The 20,765-nt window shown below is 40.7% G+C and overlaps 1 protein-coding gene across 8 annotated transcripts in view; it reads right to left on the bottom strand.

The window, feature by feature from the left end:
• The window catches only part of atp8a1 (ATPase phospholipid transporting 8A1), an 88,827-nt gene that overhangs the window by 23,650 nt on the left and 44,412 nt on the right, over positions 1–20,765 (bottom strand). For all 8 annotated transcript variants that reach the window (XM_068324984.1, XM_068324980.1, XM_068324983.1 and 5 more), the window contains 11 exons: positions 20,326–20,431; positions 19,875–19,957; positions 19,014–19,063; positions 18,661–18,730; positions 17,968–18,052; positions 16,957–17,096; positions 15,308–15,446; positions 12,580–12,644; positions 9,045–9,217; positions 6,789–6,972; positions 5,379–5,489 (listed from right to left, as the gene is read on the bottom strand). In XM_068324984.1, coding sequence (XP_068181085.1) covers positions 5,379–5,489; positions 6,789–6,972; positions 9,045–9,217; positions 12,580–12,644; positions 15,308–15,446; positions 16,957–17,096; positions 17,968–18,052; positions 18,661–18,730; positions 19,014–19,063; positions 19,875–19,957; positions 20,326–20,431 — 1,206 coding nt within the window. The remainder of the gene's footprint in view (positions 1–5,378; positions 5,490–6,788; positions 6,973–9,044; positions 9,218–12,579; positions 12,645–15,307; positions 15,447–16,956; positions 17,097–17,967; positions 18,053–18,660; positions 18,731–19,013; positions 19,064–19,874; positions 19,958–20,325; positions 20,432–20,765) is intronic.

Here is a 20,765-nt window from a genome sequence, read left to right as displayed (position 1 = left end):
AGGTTCCTATTCATAGTATGTGGTAAATGCTTCTGTGTGAGTGTTTTGGCCTGGTCATTGGGGTCCCAATAGATTCTCGCTCTTTCTCCCTTTGCCGTCTCTTGAGGGACAGATGCATTGATTTGCTCATTAGGGGAAGTACTAGGCAGGATTTTCTCCCCCCGTTTTTCTTCTTCTCTTCATTGAGTGCCACTCAGCGAAGGGGTGTGGTTGGCCTCTCTCCCTGACTGAACATCATGAAAAACAGCAATGGAGGGAAGCCGGAGTGGAGAAAAGGGAGACTGGGCAGCAGCCAGCTGATAAGAAGACTTCTTGCATATTCATCAGCGAATCAGAAATCATTGATTCCAAGACTGTTTAGGTGCGGCCTTGTCTAAAACTAGCTATGGCTTGGAGAGTTGGGGGTGTATGGCATTTTTTTCTTAAACAATACGGGTCCTGATGCTCTTAAGCTTTGTATTGCTGAATCGCTAATGGAATTCATACACAAAGCAAGCCAAGAATACAGAGGGACATAAAGAGGGAGCCACTAAATGTGCTGAAAATATGTGGATCTACAGACACAAGCTGTCTCACAATGCCAGACACGGCCTCTGTGGTTTCATTCAATGCACAACTGCCGGCATGCTTTACTCTGAAACTCCAAGGCGTTTCTGACCACACTGAGCCGTACTGAAAGAGCTTTCATGTAATTGCCTCATAAACACCACTTGTCCATCAGCCCCTTCTGTAGCACCCCGAAAATGTGTCAATCAAACATGAGTGGCCAGCTGGACCGGCCATTTGAATGTAGTTACTTTGGCTTCATTTGGAAAGGAAAGTCTTAGCTTTACTGTGGCATAATTCATTCAAAAAGGTTTTGAATTCTATTTCAATTTTTTTTAATTATTGGGGCAAATTGTTTAAAAGATATTGAGTAATTATGTGTTCCTCTTAATTAAATGTACATTCGAATTTCAATATGACCATGTCTGACTGTTCTTTTCCTGACAAGAAAAGGAAATACTAACCACAATCAACAGCATGCAGAAAGCAAAGCAGTTCCTGCTGCCAGTCAATCATCATCATCCCCTGGAGTGACAGTTTGTAACTCACAATTATCCCTCAGTGAGTCACAGAAACTCTTGAATTATCACACAATTGTTCCAAGACCCTTAAACTAAATTGCAGTCACATTCATGTCTTCCACAATAGCTGCAGAAGCCTTCGCCCTCCTACTCCTGTCTTTTAAAAAGAACCAAAGACCCTGTGGAAAAAAGACGGATACCAAAGGAGGCTTAAACGCTGAGTCTCCAGGTCCTAGTATTCAAATTGTTGCACACACTGTATCAGACAATGGCGCTGTGAACAAAAAAGTTAAAATTCCCGTCAACTTCCTTGATTCTGTCTTTGCAAGGAAGCCTGGGAGTCGACGAGAAAAACATGCGAGCACAAAAGTAAACCTATTAGTGCAACAAATGCAGCTTTTGCTCGTACCCCGGGGCTGCTTATGTTCTTAAATGTCAGGGTCTTACAAAACAGGAACATTTGAAATACTGAGGCAGCCAAAGAGTGAAAAAATGACCTATTATACACTTGAATCCCTTGAAAAAGTGAAGTGGGGGGTGGGGGGTTATGTTATTAGAGGGGGAACAAAAGGTGTGCTGGAGGGAAGCTCGGCCTGTAGCTAGAACTAGAGTATAGACGTTATGTCCCAGCTGCAGAAAAACACCCGCTTTGAAAAGAGATCCGGTCTGTTTCAGAGAAGAGCTGTGATCCAGCAAAAATTATGGATAACTTTTTCTTTTATTTCAGAGCAGCATTCATAAGTGGAAAGACTTATGAAAATGAGATGATGACCTTGACCTTGAAAAAACTAGGTCAGGAACTGAATAAAATAGGGAAAAGGCCAGTGTGAGTAAGATCATAGATTAAAGCTAGTGCTTTTATATACCAATTCTTTGATTTTGAATTCAGAGACTGCAACATCTGGTGACTTACCCTGACCTACCCTGAAAGTAAGTCAGGGTAAAATTTTGAGTTCAGGGGTGTCGCGAGATGTTGCAGTCTCTGACTGCCTTGGTTGTAGTCAGTAAAGCTTTTCAGGTTGAGGAGGCAAAAGCTGATATGGAGCAAAAGAATGCTGAGCTAGAGAAAAAGATTCTAGACCTGAAAAACCAACTGAAGGTGGAGAAAGCTAGATGTGACGAATTTGAGAAGAGAGAAAGAGTTAAAGTAGTAATTCAGACACGACTACATGGACAAAATTAAGTTCATAAAGGAAATCAACAAGAAGCTCCAGGCGCAACTGGACAAGTCACAGAAGAAGTTTCATGTTTTATAACATGAGATATTATGATCGTCTTCATCTTTAAGAACCAAAAAACAAACTGATCGCCTTCAAAGGTAAAGAAAGAGAAAAACTTAAGAAAAGCTATCTACAGTATATCATTTTGAATGATTACTGAAAGCACAAGGTGAGATGAAAGGTTATTACTGTGGTGTTGATCTATCAGTAAATGTTCTTTCATCTCAGATGTCGGAAGTCTATAAATATGAGTGCGTATACCCAATATGTACATATAATTTATTCTACAAGAAAAATGGCAAGAAGAGCAACACAGAGAAGCAGGTCCAGATCAACATCCAGGAGGCGCAGGCGTGGAACCAAGAGTTCAACCAGGCGTACAGCCAGGCACAAAATCAGGAAGACGCCCAAGCGCCGCAGGGTCAGGCGTAAAGCTGTGAAGTCTCGGGCCAGAAGGCGCCGATAGACAGACATCAAATGGCAAATGGCATCTAATGAGTTGAAACCACTAGCGAACCAGTTACTTGAGCCACAACACTCATCTTCCCTTTTGAAACATGGTTTAATCCATGTGTCAATTCACCATCCGTCCAGACTGACGGCCTTTCAAGATGTCGTGGAAAATTTCGACTATTTAAGGAGGCAATTGCACCTGAAGCAAGAATGAAGACGGAAAATTAGATTTAGTTTTGTAATTTTATTCAAAAGAGACACAATAACACTGGATTGTCACATTTCAGCTACACAAAGAAACACTGGAATCAGCCAAATATGCTGACAAGCTCATCAAAGCATTGTAAAAAGAGATTTACAAAGCTTTAATGAGCTCATCAGACTGGTGACCATAGACTTTGCAGAGAGAGGTCTGTTGCTGATGGAGGTTTGAAGAGAGATCAATATGACTCTCAGTATCTTTAAGACACTATGAAACCAGCATCACTTATGGAATTAGTTAAGCTTTTCAGGCTGGCCAAAGTTGACATGGGTTAAAAAAAATGCTGGACTGGAGAAAGAGATCCAAGACCTGAAAACCAACTGAGAGTAGAGAAAGCTAGATGTGACAAAGTTGATAAGAAAGAGGTAAACTAGTACTTCAGAGAAACAACTACAGTATATGGACAAAATTAAGTTCATGAAGGAATTCAACAAGAACCTCCAGGCCCAGCTGGACAAGACACATGTTTGCAACATGAGACAATTATGATTGTCTTCATCTTCAAGAACCAAAAACAAAATCCGTCTTCAAAGGTAATGGTTTACAGCAAAGAAAGAGAAACCTAAGAAAACGCATTTTCAGTATGTCATTTTGAAGAACTACTGAAAGCACAAGGTGAGATAAAAGATGATTAGTGTGGCTTTGATCTATCAGTAAATGTTCTTTCATCTCAGATGTCGGAAGCCTATAAATATGAGTACGTGCACCCAATATGTACATACAATTTAGCCGACAAGAAAAATGGCAAGAAGAGCAACACGGAGAAGCAGGTCCAGATCCACATCCAGGAGGCCCAGGCGTAGAACCAAGAGTTCAACCAGGCGTACAGCCAGGCGCAAAATCAAGAAGATGCCCAAGCGCCGCAGGGTCAGGCGTAAATCTGTGAAGTCTCGAGCCAGGAGGCGCCGATAGACAGACATGTTAATCTGCAATAGCGGACGCACGCATCTGACATCTACTACTAACAACATCAGAAATTCTGGTTTGGTTTTCTCCGGGTGCTCCGGTTTCCCATACAGTTAAAAAAAAAAAAGTGTCCTCAACAGTGACAAAGAAAATGTATTTAACATGACTCAGGCAGATATGTTTGTGGACGATTTGTTTTCCATCTTTTTATTTTATATTTAGCATGTTTTTGGAGCCATATTTTTTTTCCTTTCACTCCAAATTTCAGAATATCCAAATATAACAAATCATGAGCTCCCATAAATTACTGATTTCTTTGTTTTTGAACATTCATGAAACATCCCTATCTCAATTGTATTTTTTTCCAACCCAACCGGTCAAGGCGGATGACCGCCCTCCAAAGTCTGGGTCCTGCCCGGAGTTTCTTCCTCAATGAGGGAGTTTTTCCCCGCCACTGTCGCTTATGCTTGCTCTGGAGGGTTCTGTTGGGTTTCTCTGTAAAGCGCTTCGAAATGTCTGCTGATGTGATTAAGTGCTATACAAATAAATTTTGATTGATTGATTTGAGTTGATGTGCGTGAAAGTATGATCTAACAGTCAGCAGTAACTTCAGATTTAGATTTCTTATAAAATGTTAAGCTAAACTTGCTACTTGGTGTGGCCGTCTGTAGCTCAAAACGTCTGAGCACCCAAGTGATAAACCTGCTGGTAATAGGAAGCACTTAACCTGTCTGCCATTTTTGCTTGTAGGTCTGAACCTGCAATCAGTAGTATGTCTGGTGTCTGTCAAATTCCATCATACCAAATACCAACAGACCGATGCATGAACATTCCCAACCTTGAATAATTTACAAGGAGTTCAGTTGGGTGGCTATGAAGAGCATAGATGTCCAGTTAAACGTGAGTAATTGAAGAACTGGGTTAAAATGAATGTTTATATGTGTTTCTAATTTTCCTTTAATTCAGTAAACAAATGCTAGTGTTCAACAAAAAATTGCTTAAAAATACCAACAACATACTGAAGATGCTAGTCCAATCAACTTTTGTGACAAACTAAATTAAGAATCAACCACAATGAAATCGCTGCAATGATATTGCATTGTTCTGTTGTTGCCCACTTGTAAACAAACACTGCATGGTAAATTGGATATGTCTATATGATCTATATGTTTACTGTATACAATGTACATTATACTGTATATTGCAATAGTGCCTTTACTGGTGAGAATTCCCTAAAGCCACTTCAGTTAATCATGTCTATTTTTTCTTCATTACCAAGCATGTGTTTGTGGGAGCCTGCTTTTTCAAACCAATCAGACAGGAGCTGTACAAACTGGCAGGTAAATACCAAAGGAAATAAAAACATGGAAACTCTAACAAGAAATCTTTTCCTCTTCCCAATCATCAAAATATCAATGCTTTGCATTCAGATCTGAATAAGAAACTTGGAAGCTGCAGTGTAAAACATACCTCAATGATGTAGAGGACAATATTCTTGTAGAAACAGTACAGGATACACTTGGCTACACGGTTGTAGTTCCAGGCTCCGTGGACAAGGAGCAGATTCTTCAAGTATTTGAACTGCGTAGGAGTAAAGGGATGAAAATGACAAGAATGAATGAAGAGCAAAAGACTGTGTACAGTACTTGTACTCTGTTTAATGGTTTCTCATAATCAGTGATCAGTGCTGGAACACAGCAGGAAATGCAAGATTAAAGACAGCAGTATTTTGTCATTAGCCAGCAGAGAAGATTGATGAGGCGTTGTAGAGGAGGATTTCATCAACACACTGCAGGAATTTCAAATCTACGATTCTACCATCATTAAATGATGGAGGCAGTGTTCATGTTGAGGGTTATTGGTCCCTGGCGAATCATGTAATAGCTGAACTATACCACTATTTGGGCCTAAGATGACTTAAATACTTCAAATGCTGTCTTTGGCTACCACATGTGATTACACTAAGGAGAGCTCTGAAGGAAAGGTTGTTTATTTGAAGGTCTTCGTGTCTTTCAACATTACCACAGTAGTCTTTGGTGAAATGACAGCACAGTGGCGCCCCAAGTTTGTCTGACCCCTTCAATGGTCAGATCAAACATCAGTTAACACAGACACGAGCTGACAACAGACACAGAGTATAGGTGACTAGGCCCAAAGCCTCATCAGTCTGTAGACAGACCATGCTGAGCCTTTAAATGCTAAATGTTATAAGGATTGATCTTAAGTTACAGCTGGCAAATTACAGTTCATGTACAGAAACACCATTTGACGTCTGGTGGCGTAATTACATTTGCTGGGGGGATACAACCTAAATGGATTACCAAAGGTGGCCAGTCTTTGAAAGAGACGCCCTTTTAAAGGTAATGGCAATTTCAAACGGTGAATGTATACAGAGGCAAAGAGTGTACTGCTGTTTTAAGCTTTCTCATACTTAGAAGCCCTGTGGCTGTAATAGAAACATGATGCAGTGAGTGGTGTGTCGTATGAAAACAGAGGTATGATACAGGACATCTGTTGCTTTTGTTGCTTATGGGTATCCTATGTCAATGCAGAGATTCAGACATTCTGGTTACTGTGATATAAGAATGTCTTTATGTATGTGGAATCTGTTTCTGTTTAGTTTTCTTGACAGTGGGGGTCATCAGATGTCTGTTCTACAGGTGTTGCTACTTCTCTGTATAAGCTAATGTGCTGGCAGACAGATGGCCTATTGTCACAACAATGAGCCAAGTCATCATTGATACACATTACTGTACTCTAGACTTTAAAGAAATGTGTTATCTGAATTTGTGGAATCAGAATTTCCTCGAGTCTATAGGGAATACAGAGAGTACAATTTGTGGAATATGAATTTTTAGTTTATCTCCAAGATTGGCTTGCCTGGGCAATAGAGTAGTCGGAGGAGTTTGCTGCCTGCAGCCCCTCGTTGCCTGAGATTCCCACACCAACATGAGCTGTCTGAATCATTCCCACGTCATTGGCCCCATCCCCAATGGCCAGAGTGATCACCTTCACCTGCTTCTTTACCATCTCCACCACCTCTGACTTCTGAAGAGGAGATACTCTACAAGAAAGCAGCAGCACATGGAATGTTACACCATAGGTATTTCATGAAATTAAAACCTGATTTATGTTAACAAGCGATTAAAATGAGGGAGCGATCATGTATGTCATACAGTAAGAAAAATGGAAGTGAATGGACAAGGCTCAGGGCCGACATGAGACTACTTGCATCAGAAATGGTCTGTAGTGCTTTTCTGTATAATTGGGATGTGCCTGAACATTGAACATTGAATCTTGCAATTAGCATTGGCAACCCAGAGCTGTTAACCTTTGTATTTGGATAACAGCAGAGTTGAGTTGCAGGGACAGTTTTGCTAAACCGAGTGAACTCCCTAAAAATAAACACCGGGGCTTCTATTGCATGAGATTTCTTTGAGACAAACAAATGCCAGGTTGTTCAGGAAAAACGTACATGAAAATTGAATCTGCAGTAGGAATGCTTCAGTAAAGTCAAAGCAGACTCACATCTTTGATGCCGCTCTAGCTAACTCCTTCTTTTTAGCGAAGGACAGTGAGACTTTTAATGCCACACTCTTGTTGGGTAAAGCAGCTGCAAGTGACCCCATGCACCGGTACACAGAAGGAACTGCATATCTGTCTAGAGTTCCAGTAAAAAGTCTCCACTTCTTTGTCAGTCAGGTATATTTAATATATCTCTATGGCCTGTGAAGCTTAAACTCCTTCAAGTTGAAAAGGAAGGGAAATGTCAGCGAGGAGGCCGGATAATGTGAAAACTTCTGAAAATATGTCATTTATGTGATCAAAGCCAGTGAGAGTGACACCAGTCAACCAAAATGAACCCGAGTACTTTTGCGTTCAGTGTGAACAAAACTGTAAAGCACAAACATTTCAATGAGGGCACTCATGTATTTGAAATGCACCAATGGCAGCGATGTTTTCTTGCTAGTCAATCATCATGTGATGGACAGGATGTATCTTTTAACTCTTTTACAAGTCTTCAAACTAGACTTTATAGCCTCACTGACAGGAAAGTCTGTAGCCTCTCACACAGGCACTTCCTCTTCATGCACCAGAGGATTGAGGGTAGTGTACTGTACAGAGTCTCCAGAGATGATGTCATAAACTGCATGTCTGTTTTAAGCTGTGAAACTGTTAATGTTTATGTTCTCTGTGGTTTAAGAGGCCTCATTCATCTCCTGGTGTCTCTTAGTGCCCACTGAGTATGCACAAGCCGAAGTCAGGTAGAGGTGGGGGGGGAAAATAAATAAAAATTTGACGTAATGCGCTGAGTCATAAGGTTTGCTGTTGTTTTGAATACATGGTGCTAACTTCTGGGCCCAGACCCCGCCATGGTTGCTTAAGTACTTAAGTAGTTCCTATTATTTATGTGGGCTAGGTAGGTCAACACTGTACAAACGTAATGTTGAAAAGTTGCCATTTACATTTATAGCACACTTTTCAAAATACTGCCATAAAATAACTTTGAGCCAAAAGGTTTTCAGTTCAATATAAATATTTTTTAAGTCAAAATTCCAGATGTGAGTTAACTTTAGTTTGTTCATTTACAATCGAGAGTTCTTAACATATTTAAGTTTAAGGCTACTGGATCAGAAAATGAGCAATTTCATTGACTTGTATAGACAAAGGGATTCATCTTCCCTTAAACTAATTAAATACATCTAACTTGATGTCTTTCAATCCTGTCTTTCTCATAGTGAACATGGTCAAATGATTTCACTTTTAATATGAGATTCTATAACAATATCGACTTTGTATGTTTAATGGCATGCGAGTTAACAGCGTATGCATCTTATTTAGAGAAACAGCAGATTGCAAAGCCATTCAATTCTTGTGAAATCATGAGCGATCTCAGCAAAAACAAACTTTCTGACCTCTTGCATTAAGACGGATAAAGGAAAATGACTTCCCAATTTGAGTAACACAATACTGCATGCAAGTGCTGATATTTAACATTACAGCTAGTTATTTCAAGTGGAACCAGACTTAGTACATAAATGTCATTGATATAGGAACACTGTCTTTATTATTTCCCTTTGGTCAGTGGAATTTATTGTGTAGGGGTGATTTTGCTGTTTCAGGTGTAAATCATACCTGCAGCATATGACAGCTTTACACGACAGGGCGAGGTCCAGGAAATACTGTCGCACTCCAAATGTGAGGGCATATTTCAGGGTCTTCCCATCAATAATAAGAGCAAAATCGTTTTCCTTGTACAGGGCATCTCCAAGCATCCCACAGTGGTGGCTGAGTGTTTCCCTTGTTCGCTATAATGACAGAAACAACAATAACAACAAAAACAATAATTACAATAACAACAATACCTTAAGTCAGGGATGTCAGACTCATTTTCACTGAGGGCCACATTAGCATAATGGCTGTCCTCAAAGGAACATATGTAACTTAGAAATGTAACTAATGTAACTCAATGTAATGTAAAATAAACAAACTCCTCCTTAATGTTAAATAACTGAATGTATTACTTATTCAACTTACAGTTGCACATAACAAAATATTTTTGCTTGTTTCCATGTTATGACATAGATCCTTTAAATTTGTCAGGTTATGACAAATAAGTATATCAATCAATGATCAAACTCTCCAAATGAATAAAGGTATATTTAATAATAAGATCAAGAACAAGTTAGGACATTTACTTTGTTCAAAATGTTTTTGTCACTGTTAAAATGGGCTTACTGCATTGTGGGAAATGTAGTTTCGCCCAAACAAAACTTTTGACCTATTTATTTTTAGACACGGACCCTTTATGCTCTCGCGGGCCACACAAAATGATGTGGTGGGCCACATTTGGCCCCCGGCTATTGAGTCTGACACATGTACCTTAAGTTATCCTGGTATAATGGATTCACTGTATGTAATTTAAGAATAACAGATTAACATGTTTGTTAAGTGCAATCACCTTGCCTTCAAACGCTTATTCGAAATACGAGTCACAGGTTTTTCTGGAGCCTATTCCCGGATATGGGCAAAGCAATACCCAGGACGAGTCGCCAGCTCAATGATGAAAATTCATGACAAGAGGGTTAACTGTCCTGGTATGGGGCATGTGGATTAGATTAGGCAGTGAGATCACAGTTCCTTCAATGATTCAACAACTTCCCCACAGATGGGAAGACCCCTATTAAATACTGTAGAACATATTTTAAATGTGCAATCATGACATGAGACACGACACTTTGATTATCGTTTGTGACATTCTAAATGTTGAATCAGGGTTGAAACAGATTAGCAATAAAGTAATATCCACAGTATTTTTCAAGAAAATATACAGTGACATGACGAGAAAAACTAAGAACGATTCAACTGGACAGAGGCAAAACAATGACACATCGCAAGGAATCAAACCTAATGCTCAAACAGCGGTAATCATCAAGAGGTGGTGGCCATTAGCTGTAGAGAGACAGGGAGGGGTCCGGCCTGATGTCAGGGTCAGATATGTCAAAGCAGTCAGATTGTACCAAGGGGACCCGGCAATGATGCCTGGCATAACAAAACTCTGTAACTCCATCTTAAAAGAAATATTTGGAGAAAGGGGCTTCACGTTTCACAAAGTGAGAGAAGGACAGTGAAAGACACGCACAAAAAGAAATGATGGATTAACAGAGGAGAGAAGGCCAGCGAAGGATAGACGTAGAAAGCAGCTGCCAGGACTTAACCGCTCCTGCAGGGGTCTGTAAAACAGCACGACATGGTGAACAGTGGGCAGGCCTTGGTGTGTTTGTGAGAGAGGGAGAGGATAGACAGGTCTTGATATCTATATTGCACCATAGGGCCAACAAAGACGGCCTCTACGTCGAAATAACAGAGTGATTACAGATGACAACTAAGAGGAAGTTTGCGTGTGCGTGTGTGTGTGTGTGCTTTGTTTAAGCCAGCATTCCATCTCTAGAAGAACTTCAGGACATAATCTATTCATCACAGAGTGATAAATAAAGTTTATCATTTCCTCAAGTAGGGAGGCCATTTCCCCATCGTAATTTCCACTTAGGAATTTTAGCACTAATGCTATATGTCTCCTCCTAAAGCGTCTTTGTTATGGCTGTAATGAACAGTTCAGCCTGATCTGACTAGCTAGTGTTTGGTTTTGGAATGTCTATGCAGTGTCCATTCAGAAATCCACAAGCACTCTCTATAAGGAATGAGCTCCATTGTTGACACAATCCCCTTGGATGATACCGCCGACAGGACGTGTCTCTCATGATGTGGAATCTTGACATTTATTGTAATGTCATTATCTAACTTACTTTTAAACACACTCAAAAAGATCCTCCATCTCTGTGAGAAGTGTGTTGACATGTGTCCCACTGAGCACGAGATGTTTCACACAGTACTTGTTTTCAGAAAATGTCCTTTTCCCCAAAACCATAAGAACTATTTTAGCCAATTTTCATAATACATCAAAATAATGTGGTTTATGCGAGAATGTAAATAGTAAGCACCATTTTCAATCAGTAACCTCTGCTTACCAAATGATTAAACAAAAATGACCTGAAAACAAGTTTTAGTTTAAGATTTACTCAGGCCAATGTCTAAAACTGTCCTCTTTGTTAACCATTTATAAAAACAGCAGCACACCATGCTCCAATTATTTTCTTCTGCAGCACCAGAGTACTCAGAATTACCAGCCTTGGCTGCCAGGCCCGGTGTTCCTCTGTGCCTCCTCAGTCTTGGTGGAGCGGTTTCTCCCGTTGTGTTTTAACAAACTGCCTTATGTAAGCATCTGCTCAACCACAGCAGAATCAGATTTGACATTTCAAAGTGCCGGCCCGTGTGCTTTATGAATGCACCAACCCCGAATTTCTACCTCAACTTCATTTATCACACTCAACGACCAGCTGACAGAGTGAAGGCCGTCCGTCATCGCCCCCAGAACACTCCTCCGCTGATTTCCCCAATTTCATCCACCTCCTCTGAACTCCCACACCCTCTTTTTTAGATGAACAAGCAAAGACCAGGCTAGTTTCTCTTCCATCTGCGACTCCTCAGCTTAGCTTTCTCCTGCTGGAAAAGCAGGGACCCTTTTCAGTCTCAGAAACAACAGACAAGGCTTTCCTGCCGGGGGTCAATGGACTTCTCTGCAGGGTCTCTTAAACATGTTAAAGGCTGACTTGGGACGTGCGGCGGTAGTTTTTTAAGGGGAGGTGATTTTGCAAATGCTTGGTAAGGATTGGGTCGAGATCAAGGGATAATTATAATGATGTCCCGCTGATGTAATGTTTTCACCCTCAAGATCATTAAAAACATTCATAAATAACTGTTTTAATTGCGTAAACACAAAACGGAAACTGTTTTCCACATGACAGTACATGAAGCTACTGTATATTAAATAGGTGCTGAATTGGAAATCCAGAACATGTATGCAAAAAGCAAATGATGGTAATTGGCTATAGGGGTTCCAATAACTCCTGGCGATAATACTGGCATCATCTTTTTTTTTTTAATTATGTGAATTAAAGATATTAAAAAAAGAAAATTTGTGCGTAAAAGAACCAAAATTGCTAATTAAACATGGAAATTAAACAAGTTTTATGTGTGTTGATGACGTCTTTAGTTTTGTATGTAAGGAAGTCCTGCATTCTGAAGAGGAAGCAGGAAGATAAATACTTACATCAAGAGTGTCTTCATTGATCACAAGCATGCCCATGTTTTTGGTCAGCAGTTTGCAAGAATGTCCTACATGAAGACAGAAAAACAAATATGTGTAAAGTAAGGATGTTGACAAGCAGGAATTACATGAATTAAAATACATTTCGATTAAATTCAAGTTTATTTTAGTTTTACTGCAATCTTTAGCTTATTTCATATCTCATCTCCCAATACAATGTACAGCAGTACTTTTAAAGGGATACAAATTAAAATATTACAGCTCAGAATTAGTGTCTAGGGAAACAACTAATGAGTTTGATTTATAGGGTTTGTCCGTTTCCTGTTTCAAACGTAGTTACAACTTATCCAGCATTGCTCCCCGGGGATCAAACCGCACAGCTCTTAGCCGAGACAGATGCTCGGGGTCAACAGCGAGATGGCAGAAGAGTCTTCTGGTTGGGGAAAACATGAATGTTTCACAAACATAGATGGCAGCTTTAAAGCTCTAAAGCTAAGGCTGTATGAGATGGTACAACAATGTTTATAATTGTTTCTATCGAGAAAGAGATTTTAGTTTCTTCGAGGTGGAGGAGTCAATGCAAAGAGAAAACATTGGTGGTATTTTCTGCCGAGTGAAACTAAGATAAGTTATCCACTTAACCACACAATACATGCAGTCACATTCAAACAGTCTTACAATAGTACACCCGGGGCTGGGACGTGGGAGGTGGGGTGGGGTGTTGCATGAGGAAATGAGAGGGTTTCACCTCCTGAGTCAAACCCAAACAGGGTCGGGGTCTGGGTCTTGCAGATTGTTTTCTTAAGTGCAAAGGTGCAAAAATCCCAAAATCTGCCAATGTGAGGAAAATGTCTCCACATCTAAACACGACATCTGTACTCCCTTCCCCCTCGTCAATTCTAGCCACAGGCCTTCCGCTTAATGTGTTTACCTTCAGCTCATTTGACTGTGGCCAAACTGCCCTTTTTTATTTCACCAACGAAAGTTGAATTCCTGGCCTTTCTCCATGTCAGGCGGAACTCAACACTGCTCCCACAGGACTTGAGGAATGTGGAACAGGGACACACAAATCAGGGTCATCTCAAATGTTGCAAAATGAGCAACAATTATCATAAAAGTTCCATATTTTACCTACAGCAGGTTGTAGTTCAATAGATTTTAAGACAGGAAAACAGGGGGCCGGAAATGAAAAACAAGTTGAAGTCGATGGGAAGGTAGGTATCTGCTGTGTTTTACTCTTTTGTGTGTCTACTTCAGGGAATGGTGTAAATGCACGTCATGTGCATTTACATTCATCTCAAAAGCTGCTCATGGCTCTAAAAGCGCATCAACACGTAAACACTGCTCTTTCCCGAGGCAGCCGGACACAATGTGGGAGAAACTGCTGTCCTTCATCGAGATTATTGAGGACACAACTACGGGCGTTACAGCTTTGCATCAAACAGATCCGCCAGGCTTCGATGGGTGAAATATGTGGAAATGTGCTAAAGAAAACTTCTTGAAGAGTAAAAATGAGATGTAGCAAAAGGGGCGCCATTAAAAACGGCAATGGGGATCATCTTTCAGTGAGGAAAATAGTAAAAAACAAAGTCAATATTGAGAAGAGATTTTACAGATTGATTTAGTCAAGCAGTGGACCTGTAAAAATACTTGGAGGGAGTGTGCGCTTCGGCAGAGCTCCCTCACATCTGGGCACGGCGGTCACAAAGGGCTGATTCAGTCAGGCCTCAGTGGTAGGTAAAGCCACAAATGGAGGCACTTTTCATATCTATTTTTCTGTTTAAACATTTGCCGTATTCAAAGTTGGTCCATTTGTAATGTTTGGCCACAACTAAGAGCTGTGATTCCACAGTCCAATCAAGAAAACTGAAATGGAACCGGTGGCCCAGTGTTAGTCTTTCACCTGATATTATCTGCAAGGCTAAAACCACTAGAGTAGTCAGATATGTGAGAGCTGCCTCCTCGCACCCATATGCATATCATTTATTTCATTTAAGTGTTGCAGGCTCATGCATCATTTAGCAATTTGTGACCGATGCTTCTGCAGCTTATGTGTGACAGAGACCTATTCAGCCTGTCTGTAGTTTGTCTTGCTGGGTGAAGAATGAGCACAGGACTGACAGCAGTGAGAGGCTGACTGCAATTTATTATCAGGTTCACCAAATACCTCCCAAATGGTTTGAGACCCAGAAGCAGGGCTATGTTGTAATGAACAAATATTAAAGAGCGTGAGCCAGAGAAAAAAGTCCTAAAAGGAAATGATTTTGTATTAAAAAGTTAATACACAACCAAAATGTTGAACACCGGTTTACTGGTCAAGTTATGGAGCACCATTAAGTCTGTGAAAATAGTTTGTCTTGTGTGGTTCTGAAGGGGGATTTCCAAAGCATGTACAAATAAAGTCAGGATATCTCAACCTCTGTGGCTTCGTTTTCCCCTGTGAGTCAGTCTACAGCACCGCGAGGTCCGGCTGCATTACGAACATCATCATGCTGTTATGTGGATAATAATACAAGTGAAGCTTTGGGGTGTGTCTTATTTAAATAAAATGGATGTACGTGGGAAGACTGAACTTAAATTTGTCAAATCAAGCCTTGAGGTCAGCGACACACTGAATAATTACCTCTTGGGTGCAATGACTTTTGACCTCTAGAGGATATTAAAAAAAACTTGCCTCTGCTGGTTGTTTCATCATTGGAGAGACATCTTAGTGTCTCTCCCTGTATCTTACCAATATTAATAGCAGTTTCTTGTTTGTCCCCTGTCAGGATCCAGATCTTGATGTCAGCCTTCATCAGAGTCTCAATGGTCTCCGGCACCTTATCTTGGAGTTTGTCTTCTATCGCAGTAGCTCCCAGAAGCTGCAGGTTCTAGACATAAAATGAGGAAAAGACAAAGATGAAATAGAAGACCACGAAAAACTAACTTTAAAGCATCATGTCTCAGAGAAAGTTGTGAGCGAGCATTGGAAAAAAAAAAAACACAACAGGTTTTACTGAATATGCTGCTATGCCACAACGTCCTGTATGCTTTTCCCAAGAAACCTGGTGGTTCTGTGGGACTGATTGTGAGGGGGGGTGGGGGGTGGCAGGTGGGGGTGGGGGGGGCAAAAAAAAAGGGTCAAAGATTTGACAAGCCCCAGGGGAAGATGGGAGACAGGAGTCATCAGCAAAGGAAGCCCTTGAAGTTGCGACCTGAGCCCTTTTGCTGGTACATCCATAGTCAGATCACTGATCAGTGAGAACCACAAGGGAAGGAAAACTCCATCTGAGGGAGGTATGGGTCTACCTGATGAGTCCCTATTTGTCTTACTCATGTTAAATGTTGTGTCATTTTGGTGGCAGTTCATAGCGGACAAGAATGTCTTGTCAGATAAAATCAGATGATTTTATCTAGTTATGTGGTGTTTCTTATTAAATTTCATTGTGACTCCATTGCGCCCCCGTGTGGTCTGACTGCATTTCTGAGAATGGGTGGCCCCCAAGGTGCAATGAATCCCAAATCCCTGGCAGCATCGGTGCCACACTCTGCCCATTAAGCGATGCACATTAGATTTTCCTCGCTGAAAGCTTTTATGTTTATTTCATGATTGATTGCCTTCATTTGTTTTGGGCAGGCAGGAGCAGCCATGAAAAACACGCCAAGTGGTTGATTTATTACGGTGGCTTCCTGTGTTTGACTAGCACTTCCACATAGACCCACCTCACAGGAAACCAGTTCTAACTGCTGGTGAAACCTTGAATCTCTCCTGCAAACACACAATTTAGAACTTATTCGCATTTCCAGGTCTGAGTACACTACACTCACCAGCGGCACAGGGGGCCTTGAGTTTGTGCCCAGTCTGAAATGCACAGAAGTCTTATCATGAAAGCTTTCGAAAGAAACTTTATTTTCCATGATTTTTTGTTTTTTTACATTAAGTAAATGCACCACATAATGAAATTAAGAAAATTGGCTCTCGCTTGTAAAACTCACCGCATTTTGTAATTAGGAGGGCACTCAGTAGAGCACATACCTCTGCTAAGGCCCAACGCTCCGTTTAAATTCAATTAGGTTCTAATTCAAATGCCAACAAGACATCCCTGCCATTAAGACGGCTGCCCTTAGAGTTCTGGCAATCTTAAAGGAAATGAAAATATTTAATTTATCCACCCATTCATTCAGATGCACTCCAGAATTTCCTCCACCCTTTCCTGGGAACACGATCCACCCTTCCACCCAGTTTCATGGTTTTCAGCTGACATGCTAACAAACGGCAGATGAAAACATTTCCTTGGCAGAAGAACTGAGGAGTTTGTTGTCATGACTACAAAGCAAAGTTCAGGGAATATTGAAATTAATCGCGTCATCAGAAAAAGATACCACACAAACGTATGTCACCTTTTCAATCAGTTCGTAGCTCTCCTCCATCTTTAGGGCTCTGTTCTGGAGGGAGGTGGAGGCCCTGTGCTGGATCTCCAGCCAGTGTTGATAGGACGACTCACTGACATCTGCCACTGCAAAGCAAAGAGTGCGCAGGCCTGGAAGAAGAAAATGTGTGGGTGAGATGTGATGGCTTTTAACGATTCTCCATGTTGGAGCCTTGATTGCTGACAAATTTAAGCCCTACAGATGGTAAGTATGCCATTGCCATTCAGATGCAGATCTTTGCAGTGTAAGTGTTGATGCATGGTAGAGGGAACACCAATAAATGAGAAGTGGGCACGGAAATCATTGAATTATTTCTTAAGCGTCTCTATGCATTTGGAAAGAAATGGGAAGGAGACTGTCAACTAAACGCACTTGGAGTAGCTAATTATGACATGTGCATTATTATTTAGGTGAATTTAAGTTTTCTACTCTATATTTGTGCTCATTTATTATGTTGAGATATAATTTAATTGTGCCTCAACAAAATATGATGAGCAATCACAATTGATTGGTTAGATAGAGTAATCTGTACTTCATTTTTTCTGACTCAATGAGGCATTTCTCTGTCAATAATCCACCAAAATTAAGAAAAAAGGACAGGGTGGAATTATTTTCCAATAAATTAACTGATACTATAATGTTAATGAAAAAACCCCTCCATATATGTGACTTTGCATGTGCTTAGCATTCCATGCAGGTTACATTTGTTTCACAAGGGGGCAGCATGAACAAAAACAACAGGAAGTTTCTCAGAGGCTGCAATTTTCAGTTGCATTGTCATAGGTTTATAATCCTTCCCAATATACATGTTGTAGTTGACTGTTGAAAAGATGATCTATGAGGAAAACTACTTCTGCTGCAACTAAAGATCAAGAAGCCATAGGGATCACACAGAAACAAGGGAGCGCTTGGTAGCACATTAGAATAATCTCTAAAGATGTTTTACTTCTAGTCGGCAGGGGGAGATGTTTATCCACTCACCCTCGGTGGCGAACTGTTCCAGGTGTTTCAATGTGATCTCTTTGTACTTGGAGCTGTCTGCCAGACGGTCGTAGATCACCGTATCCTGAGGGGAAATAAAACACCCAGTGCATATTGAAACCCAGAGAGGAAGGAAAGTAACAACCTGGACTAAGACTACTGAAACCACCTAAAAAAAAAAACTATAAGAACTATTTAGCATGGATACTATATGTAAGGGTTAGGGTTAAGGTTCATGAGGATCATATGTATTTTATGAGATGAATAGATGAACGAACTGGTGACTACATTCTCCAAACATGTTAGTGGGATAATAACACACAAGATAATTTAATAAGAAATAACCCTGGGGAAACAGTGAAGTAGGAGACTTCTAGACTGCTACAATCCAAATACAACTCTAACCTGTGTTCCAATCAGTAAATTACTCTAGAAATATTTTATTTTCTCATACCCGACCAGCACAGCTCTGGATATGCACAAAGTAGGTGTTTGAACCAGAGTGTGTTCTTGTGAAACATAACATTTGCACAACCTTTATTTTTGCAGAGAAACGTGTGAAACATAGTGATGCTGCCAGGTGTAAAGATTTCCTGACAAGCAGGAGAGGAGACAAGGGGAGGGGAGTGCTCGGATGTGTCTGTTGTCAACGGTGACGTGTTGTCATGTGTTGCCATGGAGAGAGACACTCACAGCCCCTTTGCAGTAGAGGCGAATCTTCCCAGATGGGGTGCGCATGATGACTGACATCCTCTTCCTTGCGCTGGGACAGAAGAAGCAAGAGAGGGAGATGGTGAGATGAGAGAGGATGAAACTGAGAGACATTACAAGGTGTTGCATCAAATTATCGAGCCGTTTGAGTTAGCACACATCTGCTCAAAGAACAAGAAATCACACCTACTGTAGATGACACAATTAATTACAAGTAATAATACAAGTAAAAAGAAAAACCTGTCTTCTGTACAGACCTGCACAGAAGACAAGTTAATATATTTTACATGTATATGACAGTAAATAATAATTCAGAAAAAAATCATACAATTTACCTTGTAAACTCCAACACGTGTAGAAGTTCATACTTCTCTTCTGTTCCAAGCTATATCCAAAGAGACACACGTTAGCTTGCTAAAAGGTCACATATTCACCTTGGCCTTCTTCTGAAACAACCAATCTTTAGTAGCACAGGTCAGTTCTGGCACAAAACTCAAATCAGCTTTAATTGTGCTTTAAACGCATTCATCACTGGCCGGCACTAAGCCGATGGAGGGAGAATAACAAGGTAAGATTCAATTAACTTCCTTAATAGTAGAGACAGCCGGGTACAAGACGGAGTGATTAAAAAGGTACAGCGAGCTAGAGAAAGCCTAATGAAGGTTAAGAAATCGTGCAAACATCTTGGAGCAAAGATGGAAATAGGTCGGGCCTTATTTGCTTCAGTCTTTTTGAGTGCAATCATCAGCTTATCCAATTACAGGACCAGCAGAATGAGCGACCTTAGCTTTGGAGGAGCAGGATGCTAAATTAGGCCAGGAGGCCAGTCAATGTGATTCTCGCCATTTTCCCTCACTGTAGACCATTTGAATTTAAAAAGCTGACTTCTCTTTAATTGTTTGTATTAGGTGTAGCCCCAGATAAGTGTTGGAATATCTGAGATATCTAATAAATTAATGACTTAAAGGGGAGGGGAGTGATTGATCGTCACTACACGACAACCAGGAAACAGCTCAGATCAATCAGACCTGCCTACAAGCACCTCCAATTCTCATTAGCTCTTGATCTTTTACTCTCCTTTTTACAGTTGTGTATCAATGAGCACACAGTCTGATAGAGACCCAGCCATCATGACACTCAAGTTAAACATTCAGTGAATTCATCCATACAATAGCTTTGCATGCCACCCCGCTTACCGCTTCAATGATCACACTGTCTGGGGTTCTACCAGAGAACACAAAGCCAAGGTTTCGAGCCGCTCTCACCAGTGCCCCTTCATCTTGAAAAGTGATGTGAAGGATAAACAGAAAAAAATACAGTAATGCTTGAATGGCTGGCAGACATAGCGCCGTGCAAAGATAACCTGAATGACAACAAGGTTCAAAAGGACTGTATATTTCACTGGTTCATCTTTTTATAATGGAAGCTGGGACTGAAAGCTTTTCGAGATATAGCTGTAGATAGCGTGTTACCATTATTATAACAAGCCACATATGACAGATTATCACGAGCGCTCAGGCTGCAGCAGACTCCTTTGGAGTCTAGGGAATATTAGTATTCCTGAATTACAGAGCATATTCACACATACAAAATCAGGTGACCGTATATCCAGTGGCATTCACTGGTGTTCATGAATGCAGGCTTTACCTGGAGAAGCAGCCTGGTACGTGATTTTTCCTTCTGCACGCTCGGGGACTGCTGTATGACAGATTGCCATCATGGTCATGAATTCCTGGATGACAGAAGCTGTAGGCTAAAGGAAGTAGAAAGGTTGCTTTAAATTAATGTGTTCTTTGGCAAAATCAGTTGTAATAAAACAACAAGGAGAAGAAAGTTGGACAGATGGAGTGAAAGTCACCGTGGAAATAATAAATTCTTACTGCCTTTAATTAAAATCTTGTCCAACACTACAAAACTGGACCCATAACTCAGTATATTGATGTCAGAATTTGCCCTCAGTTTTTTCAGTGTGTGAAACACATGAGGCTCCAATATTCACCAGTCAGGGTCAGGCCAGACTGATGACAGCTTACTGATGACAGCCAGCATTGCCGCTTACTCATTCATGCAGTTTATACTTATTTTAG

Source organism: Antennarius striatus, chromosome 10 (assembly GCF_040054535.1).
Source record: "Antennarius striatus isolate MH-2024 chromosome 10, ASM4005453v1, whole genome shotgun sequence".
NCBI classification, from domain to species: Eukaryota; Metazoa; Chordata; class Actinopteri; order Lophiiformes; family Antennariidae; genus Antennarius; species Antennarius striatus.
The sequence above is the reverse complement of the archived record's forward strand: the minus strand, read 5'-3'. Positions and strand labels throughout refer to the sequence as shown.